The sequence below is a fragment of the Taudactylus pleione genome, unplaced genomic scaffold, assembly GCF_031769625.1.
Source record: "Taudactylus pleione unplaced genomic scaffold, aTauple2 ptg000170l, whole genome shotgun sequence".
Taxonomy (NCBI): Eukaryota; Metazoa; Chordata; class Amphibia; order Anura; family Myobatrachidae; genus Taudactylus; species Taudactylus pleione.
The window spans coordinates 9,892,593-9,912,670 of NW_028284572.1; the positions used below are offsets into that span (position 1 = coordinate 9,892,593).

General features: G+C 39.3%; 1 protein-coding gene across 1 annotated transcript in view; it reads left to right on the forward strand.

Moving 5' to 3' along the window:
* Nucleotides 1-20,078, forward strand: part of DCHS2 (dachsous cadherin-related 2) — a 321,829-nt gene that overhangs the window by 280,226 nt on the left and 21,525 nt on the right. Inside the window, exons 12-17 of the mRNA XM_088475373.1 lie at nt 2,690-2,824; nt 6,931-7,140; nt 9,039-9,899; nt 11,768-11,878; nt 13,891-14,102; nt 15,923-16,074. Of these exons, the coding sequence (XP_088331499.1) occupies nt 2,690-2,824; nt 6,931-7,140; nt 9,039-9,899; nt 11,768-11,878; nt 13,891-14,102; nt 15,923-16,074 (1,681 nt within the window). The remainder of the gene's footprint in view (nt 1-2,689; nt 2,825-6,930; nt 7,141-9,038; nt 9,900-11,767; nt 11,879-13,890; nt 14,103-15,922; nt 16,075-20,078) is intronic.

The following is a 20,078-nucleotide window of genomic DNA, read 5'->3' on the forward strand; positions in this document are numbered from 1 at the left end:
GGAGCTCAAATTTTTAACAATATACCCAAAGCCAACCATCCCAAAGATCACAATTATATAATGAACATGTTCCACGCTGTCAAAAAACTGAGCACTTCTAACTGCAAACAGAGTTGTAAAAATATTAACTGGACAAATTGCCAGAGGCAAAATTTGGAGCATCATACATCCCAAATCAAACATGAGAAATTCTCTTTATCTATAAATATTGCATATATAAATCATTAGGGATCAGTATCTGTAACCAAGAATAAGTAGGCTCCATTGATTCTCCACAATCAGCCATCCTGACCTCCGCACATCAGGTATGCAAGCCTCGCATTTTCATGATTGACAAAAGCTGGGATGACCCGAGTGAGCAAGGGGGTATTTGCAGAAAAGGCAATTTAAATAAAAAATATTTCTATTTATGTAAAACTGTATTATAATATAATTTATATTTATGTATAATATCTATGTGAATTGCTGTACATGAGGAGAATAGCCTTTGTTAATACAGCAGCTATGATTCTGTGTCTAATTGCCCTTTGTAGTAGAACAATATACAGTAAATATGATCAGCACATATATAAATATCAAATTTAGCATGAATCAAGCACTCACTGCAATAAAATATCTTACCCCGTTGCCCTCCATAGTGATGCTTAAACAACACCATGCACAATATACCATTAATGGTATATAATATATATATATATATATATATATTATATATATATTATATACCATTAATGGCGGCACATTGCCACCATTAATGGTATATAATATATATATATATGGTATATATATGGTATATAATAATATATATATATATATATATAATATATATATATAATAATTTTTTGTATTTAGGCGCCAGTAAAAATGTTTAAACCAAGTAACAAATACCACCTTTGGTATGAGGTGCGGATATGCCCTAAGCTAGTAAGTGGGCGTCAGCTCCCTGTCAATATTCAGTAGTATTGGTGATATACTACCTAGTACATAAAAAGCTAATGGGGGAATTGACCATGAGAGACAAATCCGCTAGTAAGTGCAAAAAATACAATTTTAGTGCAAATAGTCATATATAAAGTGCTAATTAAAGTGCAAATTGTGCTAAGCAGTGTAACATCATCCAGGAAAGTCCATGATGATGTTTGTCCATGCAAGATGACGTTTAGCCTCTTTCTGAGTTCTGTTTTTTTGGAGGGAAAAATCCGAACTCGGCGTGCAAACTCGAACCTATCCGAGCCTGCACATCCCTAGTAAAAAGTAATAGCTTATCTGAGTCATGAATCAGAGGAAAACACTTTTCCTAGGACAAGAGACAATTGAAATGTTTTAATCTCCAAATTGAGCATCCCCATTTTTATCTGTTATCCATTTATCTCTTGTTTTAATCTCTGAAATAAATTGTATATCGTTTTTAACTTAATTTTTTTGGTATATGTATTGCACTGATCTTATGTGTTGCACTGCTTAGCACAATTTGCACTTTAATTAGCACTTTATATATGACTATTTGCACTAAAATTGTAATTTTTGCACTAACTAGTGGATTTGTCGCTCATGGTCAATTCCCCGTTTGCTTTATATATATATATATACATATATATATATATATATATATATATATATTATGTAGTCAATTATAATGAATTCATTTACACTATAAAAATTATAAAAGTTTCCAGACAACATTTAATAATCAGGACTGTTCGTTGTCTTATATTTAGTAATAATTATTGAGCAAGCCAAAAAGGTTTACAATTTGCATAATGCTACAAAGAGAATCTGGATATTGTTGATAAGGTCTATTTTAAAGTGCCTCAAATTTGCAGTATCATTTAATTAGTAGCGACTACTGAAGTGGTGCATTGGCTAGAGCTGACAGGAAAGAAGGAATGCAATATTTTTTAAAGTAACATGATTTCTAGAATAAGTGAACATACTGTAAAGGAAAACTGAAAGATAACACAGGTAATATTTTTTTTTTATTCATCTATGAAGTTTTGGTGAAGCTCGCACAGTAAAAGAATTCAGGAATGAATGGCAGAAACATATTACTGTTTTTAATATGTAGAAATAAACTATTAAGTAGATAGTAAAGAAACAAAATCTCAAAAGGCAAACCATCCCCAAGTAAGTTTGCAATGCACATCTGCTATTGGTAAGGTAATAATTAGATGGGATGTAGTTCATAGACCGGCGGACGAGATGCTGCCGGTCTATATCCCGACAACGAAAGCCCAATGGGGGACTTAAAACAGGCGTCTATCTTAATCCCGATGCCGGAATGCAGAAGGACGCCGGACCGATCGAGGTAAGTCCGGGCGCCTTAGCACTTAGCCACGTGGGGGGGGGGTTAGTTAGGTTTAGGGACTCACGGGGGGACTTAGGGTTAGGCACTTTCTGGGGTGGGTTAAGGTTAGGCTAGGGGGAGGGGGGTTCGGGTTGGGCGCCACTGGGGGGGGGTAGGCCCCTCTCCCCGGGAGGGTTAGGTTTAGGGTTCGGGAAGGGAGGGTTAGATTTATGGTAACCACCCCGGGAGTCTTAGGGTTAGGCACCACTAAAGGAGGGTTAGGGAGGGGAGAGGGGAGGGTTAGGGTACTTACCAGCCTAGTCGGAATCTTGTCCTGTCGAGCTTCTGAAGTCTGGATTTTCTGCAGCTTCCCCTCTACTTACTTTCTTGAATATTCTTTTTAAGGAATCAACTCTATGCTTACTTATCACATCATGCCGGGCCCAGCACATGAGCTTTTCAAAATAAAACCTGAGACTGGAGAGTTAGTTTCAGCAGCAACATTTGACAGAGAGAAACAGGATCACTTTACCATTAAAGGTAAGTACTGTACTGACCACTTGTACAGCTGGTGATGATCATTTGTTCATAGCACAGCTACAAGCTCATCCTACATATTAGGCACCTAACATCCCCCACCCCCACACACACATACATCTATCTACTGTATAGGTGATTCTCCCAACCTTTACTTTCCCTATCCAAGATAACAGAATGTTGGGGGCCAGGTGCATTGGTGACTATGGGGGAGATTTGAAATAAAGTGGGAAGAGATGAAGTAACAACCAATCAACTTCTAACTGTCACATTACAGGCTGTGTTTGAAAATTACAGGAGCTGATTGGTTGGTACTTTATTTTTCTCCACTTTTTCTCTCTCCAAGCCTTGATAAATCTCCCCCTATATTGTAAAGTCCACACAGACAGTTGTTATAGTCAGGGTAAGTGTCACAAGCAATGTTGATTGGCATGAAAAGAGCCAGAATAAGTCAAGGAGGAAAGTGTTGATATGTCCCTATTATTTTAGAGAAATAAGCACCAGTGGAATGTGAAAAGGAGGTTAGTCCAGGTAGTTTATCCTTAAGCAGGCTTGGAGGTTTATTCAGGATAACAGCGGTTGTTACCGGTAACAGCGGCAACACAGTGTAATACAGAGTAAGCAGTTAAGTCACCAGAGACAGCCGTGGCGGTAATATCTGCTGGAGAGCACTCTTCTCTAACATAAAGACAGCAAACAGAACAAGGGAAGCAGATCCAGGTAGAAAGTTAGAACTGGAACAAACAATGCAGAATATTTGTAGAGATAACAAAAATGCCCTAAACCTTACTTCTATATTTATTTATTATTTATTTATTACCAGTTATTTACAGTCAGGTGCATAAATATTGGAACATTGACAGAATTTTCATATTTTGGCCTGTATTCACCACCACAATGGCTTTGAAATGAAACAAACAAGATGTGCTTTAACTGCAGACGTTCAGATTTAATTTGAGGGTAATTACATCCAAATCAGGGGAACGGTGTAGGAATTACAACGGTTTCTATATGTGCCTCCCACTTTTTAAGGGGCCAAAAGTAATGGGACAAACTAAGCAATCCTAAATCTAACTTTCACTTTTTATTACTTTGTTGCAAATCCTTTGCAGGCAATTACAGCCTGAAGTCTGGAATGCATAGACATCACCAGACGCTGGGTTTCATCCCTGGTGATGCTCTGCCAGGCCTCTACTGCAAATGTCTTCAGTTCCTGCTTGTTCTTGGGGCATTTTCCCTTCAGTTTTGTCTTCATCAAGTGAAATGCATGCTCAATCAGATTCAGGTCAGGGGATTGACTTGGCCATTGCATAACATTCCACTTTTTAGCCTTAAAAACTCTTTGGTTGCTTTTGCAGTATGCTTCGGGTCATTGTTCATCTGCACTGTGAAGCGCCGTCCAATGAGTTCTGAAGCATTTGATTGAATATGAGCATATAATATTGCCCGAAACACTACAGAATTCATTCTGCTGCTTTTGTCAGCAGTCACATCATCAATAAATACAAGGGAACCAGTTCCATTGGCAGCCACACATGCCCACGCCATTACACTGCCACCACCATGCTTCACTGATGAGGTGGTATGTTTTGGATCATGAGCAGTTCCTTTCCTTCTCCATACTCTTCTCTTCCCATCACTCTGGTAAAAGTTGATCTTTGTCTCATCTGTCCATAAGATGTTGGTCCAGAACTGTAATGGCTTTTTTAGATGTTGTTTGGCAAACTCTAATCTGGTCTTCCTGTTTTTGTGGCTCACCAATGGTTTACATCTTGTGGTGAACCCTCTATATTCACTCTTGTGAAGTCTTCTTTTGATTGTTGACTTTGCCACATATACACATACCTCCTGGAGAGTGTTCTTGATTTGGCCAACTGTTGTGAAGGGGTTTTTCTTCACCAGGGAAATAATTCTTCTGTCATCCACCACAGTTGTTTCCCTTGGTTTTCCGGGTCTTTTGGTGTTGCTGAGCTCTCCGGTGCGTTCTTTGTTTTTAAGAATGTTCCAAACAGTTGATTTGGCCACACCTAATGTTTTTGCTATCTCTCTGATGGGTTTGTTTTGATTTTTCAGCCTAATGATGGCTTGCTTCACTGATAGTGACAGCTCTTTGGATCTCATATTGAGAGTCGACAGCAACTGATTCCAAATGTAAATGTCACACCTAGAATCAACTCCAGACCTTTTACCTGCTTAATTGAAATTAATTGAATTGAAAATGAAATAACGAGGGAATAGCCCACACTTGTCCATGAAATAGCTTTTGAGTTGATAGTTCCATTACTTTTGGCCCCTTAAAAAGTGGGAGGCACATATAGAAACTGTTGTAATTCCTACACCGTTCACCTGATTTGGATGTAAGTACCCTCAAATTAAATCTGAAAGTCTGCAGTTAAAGCACATCTTGTTTGTTTCATTTCAAAGCCATTGTGGTGGTGAATAGAGGCCAATATATGAAAATTCTGTCAATGTCCCAATATTTATGCACCTGACTGTATATAGCGCACACATATTCCGCAGCACTTTACAGAGAATATTTGGCCATTCACATCAGTCCCTGCCCCAGTGGAGCTTACACTCTATATTCCCTATCACATGCACACACACATACACAATAGGGTTCATTTTGTGTTGGGAGCCAATTAACCTATATAAAGGCACACAGTATATATTACTGTGCCCACTACACTGAGTTGTGTATGGTAATGTACAGCACTTCTGTGTGTATAAAACATGCTTTATACATTGGTTTATAGTACAAATACACTTGTCACATTAGAAACCTATCAACAGACACACTATGGGCCTGTTCCTGAGTCAGATGCACCTGCGGCCACTTTTCCCTCCAGCTCCGGCAGCCTGCTTGGTAACTTGTGCTAATGTATCGGCCCATCTATGAAGAACAAACATCTGTCTTTATGTGGCTGGCTGGCCTGCGAATAGTTTTTCATTCACGGCCACAGGCATCATTGTGAGGAGACAAGGGAAAAGGACTTCTAGGACTTGCCTGCATGTTGAAAAGAGTTAACCCCATGACTCATTTCTGTGTTCTTAAATTGAAGCCCTCAGTCTGCATATCTCATACAGGAAGTTTGCCAGAAGCAGACAGTAGGGGAGTATTCCTGTTACAGCCCTCCTTCCTCTCTGCAAAGACTGACACCTGAGCCCACCAATGAGAGAGAGAGAGGGAAGTAAGGTGGTGCAGGAAGGGGAATTGTGGGATAGTGTGTGAGTACTGTGTGACTCTGAAGGTTGGGGTGTTGTCCCCTCTCAGTGTCTTAAGATATATATAGCAGCTCTGTGTGCCCTGTTACAGATGGCCAGGTAGGGAAGAGACATACAGCAGCTCTAAAAGACTTTGCTGAACTCTGAGTGGACTGTAATGATATAACCCTGCTTACTGTTTGCTGGATTTCTGTGTCTCCATGAATAAAGTTCATCATTCCTTCATTATAACCTGCTCCACTGTGTGATCCCTGAACCCCAGGATACCCAGGTCACCCGGTATCCTCACAATCATCACTAGCATCGGCACTTACACCCACCCAGTGCTATGTGCAACACATCCCATGTTCTTCCACAGGCTGATTTTTAACTGGGGACATAATATAGTACACCTTAAAAAAGGCCATGGCCTCATGGGGAAGGGCCAGGGAAGACACAGGGGAGGCCAGGAGATGCTGGGGATAAAAGAAGAGGAAGCTACAAGTGAGAATGATAATAAACAGGAAAATTGACAGGCCCAAACAGCACCCCCTGCCCTGTGGTGCCCTGTGCCATGGCACTGGTCGCACTACCCTAGTTACGGCCCGGTACACAGGCTGCGATCTCTTTCTGCATGCACAGTTTGCAGTAATCCCCCTGATCCGTCCATGTTAGTAATTGCATCTGACTCAGAATCAGGCCCAATCTACAGAGAAAGAAGCACCATGTATAACCTCTTCCTTTGTAAATAACACAAAATAAAAATATCCTAAGTGTACCAGTTATACAGTGTATTTGTTATCATGCTTACAGACAATACTTTATATTATGCTTTAATGCTTGGTTACATACTGTCCCTCACCACTAAGCCGGCTGAGCATTTACTGTAATTTCTTCATCATTAGTACTAGTGACAGATGGTGGATCCCCCTCATTCTCCAGTTCCACAACCATTGTCTGCAGAGTCCTGGATGAAAATGACAATGCTCCTGAGCTTTTACTTCCTGAGGCTGAGATTCATGTCCCAGAAAACCAGGATCTGGGAATAATTCACAATGTATTGGCTGTAGACAAGGATGCTGGCAACAATGGCAGAATACATTTCCAAATAATTGGTAATTAATGATACTTGCTAAACTGTCTGAACAGATGTTTAAATAAACATTGCACGCAGGATTTTGCCAGTACTGAGCTGCTTAGTATGTTTAGTGTTACAGGACCGCTGTAAAGTTAATATTTGTGTTTTTTTTTTTATATTTTGCATGAATGTTATATTTATTATTTAAGTATATTATATTAAATATCATAACTTCTATTGTTTTATATTTGAAAAGTTAAAAAATTAATTAGCAAGATCTTATATATGATGAGGCCGGGTGATTCTTTTTTTTTGTTATTACGACTTATTTGATTTATTTTGCAACTGTCAGGGATGGGTGGAGCTGGCAATGGCAAGAAAATTGTGGTGCAGCAGGTGGTGGTGGTTAAGGCTTGGGCTGCTTTGGTGGTCCAGAGGCATCAGGACCATCCCCGACATGAAGGGGGAGAAGGGGCAGTGACGTGGTGGGTGGGGGATGGATGCGACCAATATACTGTATTCATTAATAATAAGCTAAACGCCTTTTTCAGAAATATTGTAATTTGGTATTCTCCAGTACTTCATGAGTATGTTGATTATTTATAATGGTTTCCTATTCACAAACAATGGGATTCTATAAACATGGACATAAAGTACTGTCGCATACTCAATCCCTGCATCACAAAGAGCACAGTGCTGACTTAAGGCCTGATTCAGACTTGGGAATAGCGTGAGATATCTCTCTCAACTGTGAACCTGAACAAACCATATTGCAATGCAAGGGGTGTAAATACATACATTTTTTTTTTTTTGCATTTAGGGTAAATACTGGCTGCTTTTGTATGTAGCCCACAAATACTGCACAGCTTTATTACTACTCTACAATTTAGATGTCAGTTTGGAAACACTCCTCCTAAATCTGTCCCACCTGCAGTGCAGCATGGTTTTACCAAGATGATCAGTTGAGAGAGATATCTCACTCTATTCCCATGTCCGAATCAGGCCCTTAGTGTATTCTTTTATATAGCAAAGCAAAGTTTACTGTAGATCCATATTACAATGCAGTGTCCCTGTCTTTATTCATGTTTTATTGCTTGGCATAAGAATAGTATATGTGACACTACTGTATTAGCATATTGCAGTAATGACATAGGTGATACTAAGATTTTTATTAACTTTAATATATAAGGCACCGCAAGGGTTCCCTAGCGCTGACATAGTGGATGGAACATACAGGACTTCTCAAATAGGAGAGTTACAGACAAATTCACAACTGTACAGATTTAGGAATATATATAATAATATAATCATAATCCACATACTGTACATAGAGAGCACAGTGGGATGGAGTGCCCTACTCACAAGAGCTTACATTCTAGAGGGATTCTGAAATAAGCCTTTGTAATACAGTACATGAAAAAAGCAGCCATCATTTTCATAGCATATTCACTATACTGTTTTAATACATAAATTCAGCTATTCGGTAAATATCAGCATAGGCCCCATATATTTACTAAATATTCTGTTTAACTGGAATATACCCTTAAAGTACTGTTATTGCAGTTTGGATTACCAGTTGTTGCTTTTGGTGTTTGTAACAAACCGCCGAATACTTCAATGCCGCCACATTAAGATATATATTTTATAAGGTGTGTCAGATTCAAAGAAGGGCTCACATCTGGCAAAGTCATTTCTCTGTAATGGATAAGGCATTCTGTATTTACTGTCAGTGCCACCCACTGATTTAAATTAAATACAGCTTTAATTCAATCAGAAGGCAGCCGTATGCCAGAGACACTTAAACACTGGCTGTACAAGCAGAAATGCTTCATGTTATTGGAATTAACAAATTTTGCATGGTGTTACCATAATATATATTTCCACTTGACTGTCTTTTAGTGTCAGTTTTTGTTTTATGTCTCTTTCCTTCTGAAGGTGGAAACACGGGCGGATACTTTGGCATCAATAACACGTCAGGGGAGATCTGGACCACCCGCAGTCTAGATAGAGAGGATGTCAGCAGTTTTACCATTATCGTTGAATGCCATGACCTTGGCAGCCCCCGGAAAAGCACCACAGCCAAACTGCACATTAAGGTTTTAGATGAAAATGACAATCCACCTACGTTCCCCAAGAGCCAGTACCGCACATCTGTGAGAGAGGACTTACATATTGGATCAACGGTTTTGAGCCTTCAGGCTTTTGATATAGATGAGGGCTTAAATGGGGAAGTGACGTACTCTTTGATTGATGATACGCAAGGTGTTCTCACTATAAATAAAACAAATGGAAGCATTGTGACTGCAAAAGCTTTAGACCGAGAAAGTAAACACCAATATGTGTTCAGAGCAATGGCTACCGACTGTAGCATTCATGGCCCCAAAAGTTCCACTGCCAAAGTTTTGGTGCATATTGAAGACATCAATGATAATGTTCCAGTTTTTTCAGAGGATCCTGTTCAAGTCCTCATTTCTCCTCAAACCCAGGTCAATAGCACTATTGCTGCTGTACATGCAAGTGACTTGGATCTAGGCTTGAATGGAACAGTGGTGTATAATCTGGTGAAACCTGATCCACTCTTCCATATTAATCGGGAAACAGGAGAGATCCAACTCCAGGTGCCATTGTCTTTTGATTCCTTCAGAAGTGCAGTTCTCCGAGTGCAGGCTTCAGATCTTGGAGTCCCAGAAAGGACATCAACTGGACTTGTGACAGTTGACCTAGAAGGCCTGGAAAAAGATATTTCATTTGCACATGGTGTCTATGAAGTTATAATTTTGGAAAACAGTGAACCAGGTAAATTTCTGAATTTTTACGAGGACACTATATCAGGGCACACATTTTCATTATCACAGGAGTATACGTATATATTCTAGTATTAGTAGCGCATTCTAGTTATGCTACCATAGACTGTAAATTATAATTTTCATGATATGTAGAAGCCTGTGACGAGGGCCAGATTAAAAATGGGGCAGATAGAACTATAACTCTAGGCCTTCACATAAAAATAGGCCCACCATCATGGCAGCACGGTGATGACCAGCAGCCCATTGGAGCACATGGTTGGTCATAAATCATAAGTATTAAATCTGCACCTTTCTTCACAAAATGATGCATTTTTTCTCCTTTGACATATTTAGGGACACATTGGGGCTGATAGTGTAGGAGGTTTACACACCCGCATATAACTGGCTACTCCCACACTGCATTGGTACTGACCTTCCTCTTCACACAATAGGCAGGGGTGTCAAGAGGGGGGGGGGCGCAGGTGCTAAATACCTAGGCCCTGGCTTGTTTAAGGGGCCTGTAGGGGCTTGGCCAAATGTTTTGGGTGAAGAATCTTCCCCTTCAATGTAGCGCATAGTAGTTTTGCATTTTTGATGGGTGGATAGGGGGTGCATGACCATGCCCCCAAGATTTGCTAATGCCTCCCCCATCACCGGTCCTATCTCTCTAATGCCCTGATAATAGGTCTTTGATTATTTTCAGACCTAGGTATATATGGTCCTTAATCCGGTCCTCGTCTCTCCAGAGATGAGATGGACCTAACAATATAAATTAATAATCCCATGTGTTTATGTGAAAGCTGTATGTAATCAAATATTACTTTATATTGGAGTTGGAATGATACAGGTTACACTAATATATATTGAATAGTATTGGCACTCCTAGTCATACAGTATATACACTATAAGGCACCAAAGATATATATCTGTCGAATACAATTGAAGAATGACCGAAAGTGTGCCATTACTACTGTCATGTGAAGATTAAATTATATCATTACTGTACTACTGTCATATGTACCGACAATGTATATAAGAGCAAAGTTGGACTGCTCTAAAGAGTTAATCGTATAAGTCGGAGTCACACATAACATAACACTATTTAGTGTAAAAATAAAAGTTATAGTGACTGAGCACGATTGTGTATTTTAAAACCACTTTTCATACTATATTTTTCACTCTTTACATGGCTGTCTTTTATTTCGCTGTGTTTTAATTAACCACTTATCTGGATATTAACGTGATATTAAAATTTATGGTTTAACTACGATTTATTGCGAGACAATGTACACTCGTATGGGATACTTTCTTCTTTTTTTTTGTAAACATGAATCAGTTATTTAAATGGCTGCTACAAAACTGTTCAAAATGTTTGTAATAATATAAACCCAAACTGAAAAAAGTAGCTGCTGTTGCAAGATGCTAGTAGTGAATACTTGATCTTCTAAAAATTAAACAAATGGAATGCAATGAGAAATACATGCTATTATATCCCTTCTATTTATATCTTCATAGCTTTTGGCTGCGCTTTATAACTGTTGTGAAACGTTTGAGGCATTTTATTGCGGTACCTGTATGATAAAACTTGTTTGTATATAATGACACTGATGTACTGTATCATGCTAAATTTCTCATTGTGTTTCATGGCTTGCACGTGGTGCCAACATTTCACTAGGCAGCAAAGATTTATTTTTCCTATCTGTTAGCTGTTTTGTAACCTATTTGAGTTGTATTGGTGAGTTTCTAGATCACAGACTGAAATGTTAACATCATAGATCTAGCGCTCTCGTACATACAATCACTTTGCGGCATTTGCAGTAAAAGTCTAGAATGCCACCATGTGTCTTACTAAACTTTCTCTGTCGTATCCAAAAACAGGCACGGCATTGGTAACTGTAACAGCCGAACAGCGTAAACCAAATGGAGGAACCACAGTCTACAGGTTAATTAGTGGAGGCACAGAAACATTTATGTTAAATTCTGAAACAGGTAAATTGTTTATTCATTGTGGTAAATGAAGTAAAAGCAATTGATTGGCCTTACACACATGGGGCCAATGTAATAGGGTGAGAGATTAGAAAATGTGAGTGTTTAGCAGTAAGCTCTCACACTTTTTAAACTGGGCCAATGTAATAAAGTCAGAGAACATACAAACTCGCATGTTTTTAGACTAAAAAATCTCTCACGTTTTAAACTCTCATCCAGGTGTTTTCCCATTTTGAAGATAAAACTCAACCAATGTAATAGTGTGAGAGGTTACTGCTAAACTCTCACATTTTCTAAACTCTCACCCTATTACATTTGTCGCAAGGATTCATTTTACTTTTCATGATCTACATATCCTGATTATGACAGGAGACCATGGCTACAAGAGGAGCAGCATTGTAACTGGTCAGAACAAGGTTTTGCTGCACAGTTAAAAACAAAGAGACATATTTTTCCGTGCAGTTAAATTCTAAATTATAATTGTTGGAGGGAGTTGTTTTTGGAATATATAAAACAGACATAATTTTAGATTAACTTGATTATAAATGTACAATATACTAAAAATATATATTTCTTTCTCTACTCTTATTCAATAAAAAAAAAGTATGAATATATGGGAGTGGTATGAAAAGTCAACATTCAGAATGCTGACATTCAGAATGTCGACAGGGTCTAAATGATGACAGTCAGAATGTCGACATGGACAATATGTTGACATGTTGATATGATTGAAATGTCGACATGTTCATAATATCAACATTTCGCATGTAGACACCAGAATGTTGACATGGATTTTTTATTATTTTAGCCTAACCCTAACCTCTAAATGTAAGCCTAACCTCTAAACCTAAGCCTAACCCTAAATCTAAGCATAACCCTACCCCTAAATCTAAGCCTTACCCTAAATCTAAGCCTAACTCTAAATCTAAGCCTAACCCTAACCCCTAAAGCTAAGCCTAAACCTAGGCCTAATCCTAGATCTAAGCCTAACCCCTAAACCTAAGCCTAACCCTAAATCTAAACCTAACCCCTAAATCTAAGCCTAATGCCTAAACCTAAGCCTAACCCTAAATCTAAGCCTAACCCTTAAACCTAACCCTAAATCTAAACTTAACCCCAACCCTTAAATCTAAATTTAACCCCTAAACCTAACCATAAATCTAACCCTAACTCTAACCCCTAAATCTAAGCCTAACCCCTAAACCTAAGCCTAACCCTAAATCTAAGCCTAACCCAAACCCCTAAATCTAAGCCTAACCCTTAAATCTAACCCTAAATCTAAACCTAACCCCTAAATCTAAGCCTAACCCCAAAACCTAACCCTAAATCTAAGCCTAACCCTAAAACCTAACCCTAAATCTAAACTTAACCCCAACCCCTAAATCTAAACTTAACCCCTAAACCTAACCATAAATCTAAGCCTAACCCCTAAACCTAAACCTAACCCTAAATCTAAGCCTAACCCAAACCCTTAAATCTAAGCCTAACCCTTAAACCTAACCCTAAATCTAAACCTAACCCCAACCCCTAAATCTAAGCCTAACCCCTAAACCTAACCCTAAATCTAAGCCTAACTCTAACTCCTAAATCTAAATCTAACCCCTAAACCCAAGCCTAACCCTAAATCTAAGCCTAACCCTAACCCTGAAAATAACACAAAAATGTACTGTCAACATTCTTGTGTTGACATTTTAAATGTAGTCATTATGAACATGTCGACATTTTAACCATGTTGACATTTGTGGATGTTGGAATTTTTCTTGTCGACCTAATTTCAAAATCAACATTCTGACTGTCAACATTCAGAACACTGTATCATTCAGAACATGTTGACATTCTGGTGTCGACATTCTGACCAGATTCCGAATATATGCCAGCAATTATGCAGTTACCTACCCCTTTCATGTAAATACCATAATTGTGGTAGTGTAAAAGGGTCCGGGTCAGAAGGCTACCTCTTTTGCTTTCAGTGTGTATTTTTTTTGTAATTAATTATGACACTTTTCACCCTACAGGAGAACTCACAGTACTCGATCCATCATTACTTGACTTTGAATTCACAAATAAAATGAATGTAATAATTTCTGCTGAAACCAGCATTTCTGTGGCATACTGCAGAGTATCCGTGTTAATCCAAGATGACAATGATAACCCACCAGTGTTTGACCAAGACAATCACATGACATCGGTTCTGGAAGGTCAGGGCTACAACCTGTATGTTATCCAGGTACAGTAACTGCGGAAAGACATCCTTCTCACAAACATGCTTCAGACGTGGCAGTTAAAGAGAAGTTAAACGTGTGTTGGTTACACTTTTTTTTTAACTGTATCTGATGGCCATTGCTTATTTCATGGATTTTATCTCCAATGTGAAATATTTTTTTCCTACAGATATTTTTAGTTTCAAGAATAATCGATTTACAGCATTAAAATTGGCGGAAACAGTATGAGATTATTAATATTCTGGGCTTAAAACCACACCACAAATGTATTAATTTTTAACTGTCAGTTGCTACTTCCATTTTAAAGCCTTGGTAGATTATTTAAAGCAGAGAAATCCAGAGGTTGCATTTCAGATCCAAAAACTCAAACGTTTTTCTACCACATTTTGAAAGTGAATAATTACTACTTGCAAAAGAGACCAGACTAAAGTGTGTGTAATTTAAATGTTAAGAGTGTGTTTTATCGCAGTGTGTTCTCTTTGTTTTAGAGCATCAAGTATGTCTGTGTGTAAAATATCAGACTGAAAGGAAACAACCCTCCCCTGTCACGTGACAGTGCTGTATATACGAGGGTGGTTCTATAAATAAGGTAACAAGACCTCTCAAGTGTGTAATGTTCTCTATTTCCTTCTTAATTTCCCATCAGACCACTGCTTCCCCTCGTGGTCATTAGACTGTGCCTCATATCAGTCATACTGTCCCAACATCATATGTAAGATGGCAGGGCTGGCGGAAACATAGACAAACATTGAGGTGCGCAGTGTGATCAGATACAGGACCTCATTCAGAGTCGGTCGTTGCGGCCGCACGGTCGTAAGGGAAAAGGGGCCGGATATGCAAATGATGCACTCGCAAGTTGCGTCCTTAAGATCGGATCGTTAGCTGGCCGACCAAGGAGAGGATGCGGCCGTAAGACAAAAAATACACCCCCTTCTCGTACGCATTACACGTCATCTCCGGCCATATAAGGGTTAATCGAGACCATCGGTAACCATCGGAACTGGTCGTAGAGCTTAAGGTTGACCATACCCTCTCTTAAGCACTACGATCAGGTCAGTGTACAAACCACCCATGTCACGTGTGCCATGACACTACTTTGTTAATTATGCACTCCTATAAAATACCGTTCACATAATTAGGCATGCCTGCGTTCGGATCTCCACTCCTCCGTTTTCAAGCACCTTCCCCTGTTACCACCCACAAACGCCTCATTCCGTCACTCAAACTACTGACCTGGCTGTGTTCAAAGAGAGAGAAATTTCCGATCGTAGCAGCTAGTTTGCACACGCGCATTGCGAACTTTACGCATGCGCAGTTTAGCGAACATCGGTGGCGTACGACCGTGCGGCCACAATGACCGACTCTGAATGAGGTCCACAGTATCTAAAGGGCACTGTATCAGATACAGTATCTAAAGGGCACATCAGCAGCTGAAATTCATCGCCAACTTGTTGCAGTGTACGGTGATAACGTCATGTTACAGAAACAGGTTTGGCGCACTACCGGCCAGGCATGTCCACCACAGATGACAATTTGTGAGGCATTGAAGGTCTGAATCAGGCTGACAGACGCATTTGAGTTAGTGCTGTTGCTGACGAGCTGAGCATCTCAGTGTGTACTGTGCACATTCTTGTTCATGAGCAACTGGGGTACAGGAAAAGGTGTTCATGCTGGGTACCGAAATTTATGCAATGAGAGGTCTTGTTGCCTTATTTATTGAACCACCCTTGTATATGCCTCCTACTGCTTCCATATATCTACTATATGGCAAGATTTGGTCAACACTTTCTTTCAATTTACAGCCTTTTATTAATTTGTTTTACAGGTTTTTGCCACAGATGCAGACAGTAGGCTAAATGGACAGATCGATTACTCTATTGTGGATGGCAATGAAAATAAAGCGTTTTCAATTGATTCAAGATGGGGTATTATTTCTACGAATGCTATCCTGGATCGGGAAATAAAAGCCTCTTACAGGTTTGTTATACAGTAGTATTGCAACATGTTGATTGGTTGAATAAGCATTTTGTTACTTATTAATATAGATTTATTAAAACGGCTTATTATGTATGCCAACTGCAACATTTTATATTCAGTATTGGTGTTTTTTCTTGGTGTAGACTTGTTTTATCTGATGTAATTTGCAGGGCCGTAACTAGGGTGGTGCAGCCGGTGTGCCCGCACAGAGCTCACATGACCTGTGGGCGGAACCGGCCGCCTCCACCCGTGATTACAGCCCACTACCTGTCTTCTATCACCCGCTACAATGTATAATAGTAGCGGTGTGCCCCGTTTCTTCTCTGCAGATATAGATTGAAAGATCTACAGTATAAAGCTGGCCACACACTAGACCAACTTACATCCAACCAGCCAACTTGTTGATTGTTGGAATGAAAATCTGGTAACGTATAGGAGTAAATAATGCTCAGCAATTTGCTCCTAAATGCCAGAAAACAGATGAAAATGGTAATTCAAACAAGTTTGTTAAATGTTTGATCTAAACTATTTGTTCAAACAACAGTTTTGGTCCATTTTCCAGTGTTTGGGAGCAAAGTGCTGATTGTATTCCTTACCAGATTTTCATTCCAACCAATCAACTAGTTGGCTGGTTGGACAGATAATCTTTAGATGCGTGGCCAGCTTAAAGGTAGACAATGTCTAGATAGACACCAGATGTTAGACAGGCAATAGGTCTACAGGGACAAAAAGTCAACACACTAAAGGTCGACATGTAAGAAGGTCGACAGGTACAAATGATGGACAGGGTCAAAAGTTCGACATGAAAATGGTCGACCCATGTTTTTTTTGTTTTCTAACCCTAATCTTCAGCCTAACCCTAACCCTCCCCTTGGTGCCTAAACCTAATCACCATGGCAGGTGCCTGACCCTAACCATCCCTTCTAGTGCCTAACCCTCCCTCCTGGTGCCTAACCCTAACCGTTGGGGTAAGTGCCTAACCCTAACACTCCAATAAGTGTCAAACCCTAAACCTAACCCTAACAAAAAAAAATTTGTGTCGACCATTTTCATGTTAACCATTTTCATGTTGACCTTTGGATCCCGTTGACCATTTGTACCTATCGACCTTCTCACATGTCGACATTTAGTGTGTCGACCTTTTGTCCCTGTCAACCTTTTGTCCCTGTCAACCTATTGCCTGTCTAACATCTGGTGTCTATCTAGACATTGTCTACCTTTTTACTGTAGATATTTGACCGGATCCCCTTCTCTGCTGAGCGCACCACTAATACAGAGTACAGTGGACAGCGCTGCAGTACTGTACGTTGCCTGCCCTGTGTCATCCGCTCCTCCCCATCTCCTGTAGTATCTTCAGGGACTGAGAGAGATGTCATGATGTCTCTCCCAGTCCAGTCCCACAGTGCCCTGCACTGAAGAGCCATTCCTCTGGTGTTGGGCTGCAAGCGGATATGGAGCCTGCTGCTCGTGCTTCCCCCCGGCTTCCACAGTGACATGCTGTTATGCTGCGGAGCCTTGTTATTCAGGTAATAGCTGCATTTAGGAAAGAGACACGGGGGCAGGGAGGATTTGTACTGTGTGGCATATTTTGTAAGTGGAAGAGGATTACTACTGTGGGCATTATGTGTATGGAGCGTTACTACCGTGGGCATAATGTGTGAGGAGCATTACTACTGTGGGTATAATATGTAGGGAGCACTACTACTGTGTGGCGTATTGTATAAGGAGCACTACTATTGTGTGGTCATAATGTGTTATGGGTATTACTACTGTGTGGTGTAACGTGTATAAGGGACAATACTATGTAGTGTAATGTGAATTGAGGATACTATAGTGTGTCCACGACCTAGCCTTACAAGACCACACCCTTTTTTGGGCTGTGGTGCGCACTGTCCCTGTTTACAATATGGGGGGACACCAATGCACTTTCTGGCACAGGGCACCAAAATATCTAGTTACAGCTCTGGTAATTTGTTTCTAAACAATGCAGTGTATGTGCTACAGTATTGTGAAAATGTGGTAATCTAATTGGAGCTTGGAATGTGCTTTAGGGTAAGCACCTTGGCATATTTACAGTAACAGGCTACTTGGGCCGATCAGCCAGATCTCTTCCCGGGTAAGTGGGGCTTACACTACTTTTGGCTTTGACTTCACACACATACCGACTATAGGCATCTGCTGCCATCTTCCAACTGCATTGATCACATGTCTTGTAATGATCTGATACATTTTGATTGGAGGATTATCAGTCATGCGCAGTTTGAGGCCCTCCGGTGCAGATGGACAAGCGATGCCTCAACATCTCCAAATTTTGCTGTTGGGACTGGTGACTGTTACACTCCTGAGCATAGGAAAGTTTTAGGACCACTCATGGTGTGTGCTGCAGTAACTCTACAGTTTGTGGCCATTGGTCAATAACAGGCTACTGTTGCCTAAGTGTAATATATCTACACGTGTTCCTCCAGTAAGAGTTTCATGCAGCCAAAGCTCTATATAGGAACCTCTTTTGTTTTGAAATACCCAGAAAATTTAGTTTTAATGCTACAGTAATGATTATTAGCAATAAAAAAAACTAATAAATCGTTGGCCCCCTGATGAAATCTAAAGTTTAAACTATGACATTTATTTAATAATTTTCATATACATTTTTAAAGCAATTATTATTGTATTGGCATAGCATTTATACAGGGCAATTCAAATAATGATGATGGCTTCAAGGTGCTGACACTGTGTTGTGCACAGCCAATGACCTGACCGCACATCACTGAGAGATAAATGTCCCTCCTTGAGCACAGTCACTGGGAAATGATGTGTCATAAAAAACACAGAATGGGCCAAAACGCTTTGTATAAGCTTATCATTAATAAGTGATCGCATTTGTTTTCCTGATTTATTATTGAATTATTTAGAAATTTTCTTTAATTGATCCATATGATAAATTATATGGATTTGACAGTCATTTTAAGACATAATTAATTGCATCTTTTAACGATGAGCCATTCAGTTATTTGAAAGCTTTCCAATGTTGCAGAGCAATATTCCTTATACTTTTAGTATGGTTATTTTTGGATAACATTTTTAAAAATGGTTTGCACTAGATTGATAGCCTATTTACGCATGCTTTTGTCTGATAATAGCAAAAATCATGCCATTGGATCAGCGTCATAGAATAACTGAATACTTCCAATCATACAAGTACATAAGTGTTCATTGTTTTATAAAACAGTGTATTTGTGCACTCATCATACTCGCAGTTCATATATAGCCGTTCACCTTGCTGTGTGGATGTGAGCACTTTCAGCTCCAAGATTCCATTTCCAACATTCTTTCACTTGTTTGTACACAAAATGCTTTTTAAAATTAATCATGAGTGATAAGATTAAATAATGCAAAAACAACTGCTAAAGTTAACAAATAAAAAATAAAATGTATTCCAGCATTTATAATATTGGAAAATGAATACTTTACAAGATGTGAAACAGTCTATTATTCGCCCTTTTACATATCTGTCCAACATTTATAATGCTTTCATATATGTTTGAAATCCTGAGGTGGTATTTTAGAAATAACAAGTCATGAATTATTGTGCTCAGAAAACACTTTAGAGAGGTTGTGATTCTTCCCGCTGGCGTCTGTCCACATTCCCACCATCCTATCACAATAAATCTTCTGCACAACCTTGCAACAAAAGCATATTATGGATTTAGGGAATGAGATACTTGGTTTAAAATTAAATTTCTTTGCACCAAAGTTCTCTTTTCTGTTGATCGGTTTCCATGAACCATCATTTATTGCCTCTGAGATTTAAACACCAACATTTGGCAACAATAATGTTAACAGTTAGTCTGAGCTTTTGTTTTGTTGAATATAAGATGTATAAATGCTTTTTTACTTCTCACAATTCTCATTCGTAGATTAAAATCAAACACAGATTTTATTTAAGGGTGGACAGTAGGGAGAGGAAAGAACTGGTGTTAATAAACGCTGGCAAAGAGCTGCTTCAT